Here is a 6,177-nt window from a genome sequence, read left to right on the forward strand (position 1 = left end):
GTGCAAGAATGACAACCCTCAGCCAGGTGACCAGATGGAAGAGGCGGACCTGAAAGCTGAAATCCTCGCCTCGCTTAAAGACGACATCGCCGGACTGTTCAGGCCGGAGCTGAAAAATTTGGGGGCCGAGGAATTTGGAGCAATTCAATTTGAGCTACAAGCTGTGAGGACGGAGGTGGCTAACAACACTGCTACAATTCGCTCTGAGGTGGAGACGATGAAAACTATTATAATGGAAATGGAGCGGGGATCATCATCAAATGCCTCTATGGAGGGGAAGATGAGGCGCAAGTATTCCAGAAACAGTCTCCAAACTTCTGAAAGACTTTCAGAAGTTTCCTTAGACAAGGATGTATTGGTCGACAGATCACATAGGAGTCTTCAGGCTAGGAGACCCGGGGGCAAGCCCTTCGTCATTGTGGCGAAATTACATTATGTCCAAGATTGCGTCAAGGTGCTCCGCCGTGCCAGGGAGTCCGGTCCTCCCCAGCTCAAAGGAACCCCCATCTCCATTTTCCCGGACTTTCCTCCAAGTGTTGCACAAGCCAGATCCGCATTGAGGGAAGTCAAGCGGTTGCTCCGTGGAGGAGATGACACCTACGGTCCCATCTATCCAGCCCAATTTCGCATCACGCATAATGGCACTTAAAGACAGTTTTAGCCCAGAGGACGCTATAATTTATGTGAAAACCAAAATCCTCCAAGAAACACGGATGAACTAACAATGAGTGAAATAGTACTTCAATCCCACACCAGTTATGCGGATGCTATCATTTGGTGGGTAAGAAAAAGTGAATGCAAAAGCCATCAAGCTCTTATTGAAACTGTTGATACAATTGTGTAAAAGGGAATAAAATACGAATTAACACACATTAAGCCTATTGGCGCTTTTTTTTCTTCTTTTTTCCCTTCTGTGTTTATAATAGCTTAAACACAGCACCTTTGCTAACATAAGACAAACAAGTTTACAATACAGACTCGCATCATTCAACCATTTTCCATCACAAACGCCTAGCTCTCTTTTTGATTCAAATGTTGAAACTTAATCCATGTTCGAAAGGGAATATTGGGATAGTCTAATCTCTGTTGACCTCGCGTAATTTGGAACCTTTAACTTTGATAATGAATATGAAATGAAGATTTGGTGGAATGTTTTCTGATGAATTTTGGTTGAAAGCTTTGGATAACATTCATTCCTCTTCAATCTGCCTTCGACATACAGTCATCCAGTTTAAGGTTTCATATCGTCTTCACTTGTCAAAAGCAGACTTGTTCCCAGTGCATGTTGGACTTCGGCAGCGCGGTTCTTTGTCACCGGTTCTGTTCATAATTTTTATTGACAGGATTTCTAGGCGCAGTCAGGGACCAGAATGGATCCTGTTTGGGAACCACAGGATTTCTCTCTGCTTTTTGCAGATGATGTTGTCCTGTTGGCTTAATGTAAATGATTAGCTAAGTTTGTGCCCAACATCAATCCTGTTTGTAATCGCAGTAGACAAACACCAGCTACTCTTGCGCACATGTTTTGGTTTTGTTCAAATTTAAACATCTTCTGGCTATCAATATTTAAAGCTTTTTCTGATGTTTTAGAGATACCCATAGGACCTTCTGCTACCATTGCAGCATTCGGAGTTGCTCCACAAGATGTGCATCTCACTCGCCAGGCGAAAATTATGATAGCTTTTGCATCTCTTTTAGCCAGACGACTTGTTTTGATGAAGTGGAAGGACAAATTCCCGCCAACCTTTTCACTATGGATTAAAGATATTGCACATCACTTGACACTGGAGAAAATTTGTTACCCTACAAGAGGGTGTGCTCAGAGATTTTACGATATATGGCAACCATTGATAGCCTATTTGGAAAAAATACTGTTGCTGCAGCTTTGTAACACTGACGGAACGCTATACTGTATATAGCTTATATAGCGTATAGCTTACCTACTTATGGTAATGTTTATTTGTTGTAAATGTATTTATTTATTTTCTTGTTTGTTTAATCTTAACTTTATTCTCTTTATTTTATTTTATTTGTATTTAATTTAATATTGAATAATTACAGTAATTATTCGGTTAGATCAGGGATTGTCAACCGGTGGTCCGCGGCCCTCTGGTAGTCCGTGGCGGTATTGTAGGTGGTCCGTGAAATTGTAAATGGAAAAAACAATAATAATTTAAAAAATATATATTTATTCTTTAGACTCAATTTATTTTCCATTCACTATTCATTTTTGTGAATAATTTACCCATCCAAATTATGTCAAATGAGTGAGGGTGAACTTTGTAATATTGTAAGCCCTCTTGGCTTCCTATTATTCATTTTTCATTGACTGTTTTTTGTTTTTGTTTTTTTTTTTAATAGAAAAAGGTGCAAATAAAAATATACACTGATGAAAATAAATAGCCTATATAGGCCTATACTCTTATTTAAAAGCAAGGTGCAAAATAAAACAAACATCCCCAAAAGCAGTGGTCCCCGAGTTGCTTCTTGGTTATAATGGTGGTTCCTGGGACAAAACCAGCTGAAAACCTCTGCGTTAGATGATTGAAAGGTGCAATAACTAAATTGTATGGATGGGGCTCTGTTGGAGCAAAAGCGGGTGGGTGGGATTGTGTGATAATTTATTTACTATGTTAATGCAAATTCTCTGGGATGTAATGCATTCTGTATCCCATGAAAAATCAATAAAAAAGACCTTGAACTAAATATTCTGTGAGATGGACAGCAGCTGCTTTGCTGAAGGGCTCAAACACATGGTTTGTTATGGTTTCCATAGAAACACTCTGGCCAATAGCTGCGGGACGGGGATCCGATCATCCACCAACGATCCAACCCGGAAGCCCCTGGACAACCGAGTGTTAAACACCGTCAAATGTAACATACAAACTCTGCATACAAACATGTACTAATGTTTCATCCGATTTTTTTTTTTTTTTTTTGTGAATATTCAGCAAAATCATCTGATCGTAGTGGATCCTAGTTTTAGCCAAACACAGCCTTGGGTGGACAAAAACAGCCCTCTTTTTACTTTCCCATATTTTATTTGAGAAGAATTAGGACAAAAATTAGGAATTAGGACGTAAAGCAACATAATCATCTGGACAACCATGACTACGTTTACATGCAGTCAATAACCGTTTTCTAACTCGAATATTTGGTCGCCTAACGGGATTTCCCCATCAAAAGGAACAGGAATTTGTTTTCTGCGCATGTTCTTTTTGCAAGGAATCTTGGTCTTTTGAGTCCAGGAAGTTCTTATAAACATGGAGAAACGCAAGACCATAAATGTAATGAAGGATATGAACATTTTGGCATTTGTAGACGGTAGAAAGAACAGGGATAACGAGATTTACAAAAAGGTGGGCGAAAAGTTGGGCGAATTGGTGGGTCAGTGCCAGCACCAAAGCGCAGAAGAAGGCGACTTCTACTGGGCTGTTTATTATCCGCCGTGCTGCTGTTATTGTTGTTTTGGATTTGGATACAGGAAGAAGAAGCGGAAATGACGGGAATTCCGTCATGACGTTCTCCGTGCGTCGCTGGTTTGATCCAGATATCCCAAATGATTACAATTATCATGTATACAGGGATAACCCTGTTTGCTCACGCATAGAAACAGATTATTCCAAATGTTTCAGTAACCGGAATATTGACCTTAACCTGAAATTTGACTGCATGTAAACGTAGTCCATGTTGTCTTACTGCTTCCACAAGATCAAAAAGGTAATTGATTTTTTTCATTTTGGCTTCATTTTCCTTGATAAGTAACAACATGATGGGAATGCTGAAAAGTACGTCCAAGGTTGTATTTGTCCAAAACTGAAACCCATGATGATCACATGACATGACTGAAGTACTGACTTTTTTTTCTCTTCCCTCTTAATCTACCCCTCCTCGTTCTCCTCCCCCCACTCCTCCTCTTCAGTGTACTGTCAGAACTTCGCTCCGAACTTTAAGGAAAGCGAGATGAACGTCATTGCGGCCGACATGTGCACGAACGCCCGCAGAGTTCGTAAACGTTGGCTCCCAAAGATCCAGTCACTTCTCCCCGACGGCCTGGCCGCCTCGGCCTCCCCCCACCCCCGCAAGAGCAAAAGAGGAGGTGGCGGAGGAGGAGCGGGCGGAGAGCCGGTGCCGCCGTCTGGCGTCAGCACCTTTGAGCTGGACCTGCGGCAGCTCGGTGCCTCCTACCTCAGCCTGGAGGCTCCGGCCTACGCCGACCGACGGGAGCGGGAGGCTCCGGGGGAGAAGGAGAAGGAGGCCCCGGCCGCCCTCCTGCCTCACCTGCAGTTTGCGGGGTCTCGCGGGGGAGGAGGAGGAGGAGGAGGAGGTAGAGGGCCGATGGAGGAGAGGCTGATGGGAGGGGAGGCAGACGGGGAGGCGGGACTACAGACTGAACCTCCCCCAGAACTCCCCCTCTCCCTGTCCACCTCTTCATCCTCCTCCGCCTCCTCCTCGCACCCCTCCCCCCAGCCGGCAGAGCCCGCCCCCGCTCACAGGGGACTGGCTGAAGCAGACGAGAGGGGGCCGGAGCCTCTGGAAGACAGCCAATAAGCTTTCTACTGCATTTGCCTACCTGTATGTAAACAACACAATAGCTACCTGTACCCGCCCCGTCCGTCTGTCCCCTACCCTCCCCGTCCCTCTGTCTACCTGTCTGTCCCCCTACCTCACTACCTGTCTGCCCATCTACGGCCCTGTCCCAATACATCCCCTACCCCTACTTTTCAGCCCTACCCCTAAATTTTACGTGTTCCCGTGAGGGTGGTGGTGTCCCAATTCCTATTTTCACCTAGTGGTAGTGTGCTTATTTAGGGGTAGTGCTTATGACTCTAGCCCTACACAGCTAGGGAGTTCAGATGCACCCTAGTTGACCTAGGGCCAGAAAAATTTCCCAGAATGCTTTTCGTCGTCATTTGCGGACTGAATCAAAAAAAAAACATGGCGGACATTTCTTATTTTTTAGTGAATAAAATCAATATTTTGAGTTAGTTTCTGCATAAAAATGCGTTTTGATTACATTTCTAGCGTGAAATATATATTTGACTTTCATAATATTCACTCAGTGAATGTACATAATCACTCGCTTGCCCGTTGTTGCCAAGTCTTTTTCAAACTTCTCCAGAATAAAGGCTGATTTATGGTTCCGCGTTACACCAACGCAGAGCGGTGCGCGTCGCCGCGTACCCTACGCCGTAGGCTCTGCATTGATTTAATGCGGAACCATAAATCAGCTCCGGAGCAGGCAGGCAGAAATCCCGAAATTTTCGGAGCAAATTTCTTAACAGGCGTAGCCACAGCTGTTAGATTTCATCTATTAAACCAACATTTATCTTCCTAAATTATTTATTTCAGCCAGCAGTAATTCTCCACAGAGCTGCAGGTTTCTCCCCGGACCAGCGGCTCTTCTCATCGCCGAAAACATCGGATCAAATTTCTTAACAGGCGTTATTTGGATAAACTGAGCCCAGGTTGGGGATCTTAACGGTTACTTTTACGCTTGAAAAAATATTAAAACTTAATAAAGTGGCATATTAACAGCGCTACAGCTGAAATGAAAACAGCTTTTATCTCTGGGCTTCCTGATATGGTGTGACGTATGTGCAAACGTAACTACGCAGTCGCTTACGTACCCGAACGTAAACCACGCAGTGACGTAGCAAGCAAAATTTAGGGGTAGTGCTGAAAAGTAGGTGTAGGGGGAGTATTGGGACTGGGCCCTGGGAAGATTTCAAGTGCCCTAAAATCTGTGGCTTCTTTTTTAGGGGTAGTGGTAGAAAGTAAGGGGTGTATTGGGATTGGCCCTACCTCTCCCGTCTGTCCACCTGTCTGCCCCCCCCTACCTCACTACCTGTCTGCCCCCCCTACCTCACTACCTGTCTGCCCCCCCCTACCTCACTACCTGTCTGCCCCCCCTACCTCACTACCTGTCTGCCCGTCTACCTCTCCTGTTTGTCCACCTGTCTGCCCCCCCCCTACCTCACTACCTGTCTGCCCCCCCTACCTCACTACCTGTCTGCCCCCCCTACCTCACTACCTGTCTGCCCCCCCTACCTCACTACCTGTCTGCCCCCCCCTATCTCACTACCTGTCTGCCCGTCTACCTCTCCTGTTTGTCCACCTGTCTGCCCCCCCCTACCTCACTACCTGTCTGCCCGTCTACCTCTCCTGTTTGTCCAC

At 45.0% G+C, this 6,177-nt stretch overlaps 1 protein-coding gene across 1 annotated transcript in view; it reads left to right on the forward strand.

The window, feature by feature from the left end:
- The window catches only part of LOC133451186 (nucleus accumbens-associated protein 2), a 28,222-nt gene extending 22,391 nt beyond the window's left edge, over positions 1-5,831 (forward strand). The window contains exons 7-8 of the mRNA XM_061730152.1: positions 2,777-2,874; positions 3,923-5,831. Coding sequence (XP_061586136.1) covers positions 2,777-2,874; positions 3,923-4,551 — 727 coding nt within the window. The 3' untranslated portion in view covers positions 4,552-5,831. The remainder of the gene's footprint in view (positions 1-2,776; positions 2,875-3,922) is intronic.
- Positions 5,832-6,177: the final 346 nt, after the last annotated feature.

Source organism: Cololabis saira, chromosome 9 (assembly GCF_033807715.1).
Source record: "Cololabis saira isolate AMF1-May2022 chromosome 9, fColSai1.1, whole genome shotgun sequence".
In the NCBI taxonomy this organism is placed as follows: domain Eukaryota; kingdom Metazoa; phylum Chordata; class Actinopteri; order Beloniformes; family Belonidae; genus Cololabis; species Cololabis saira.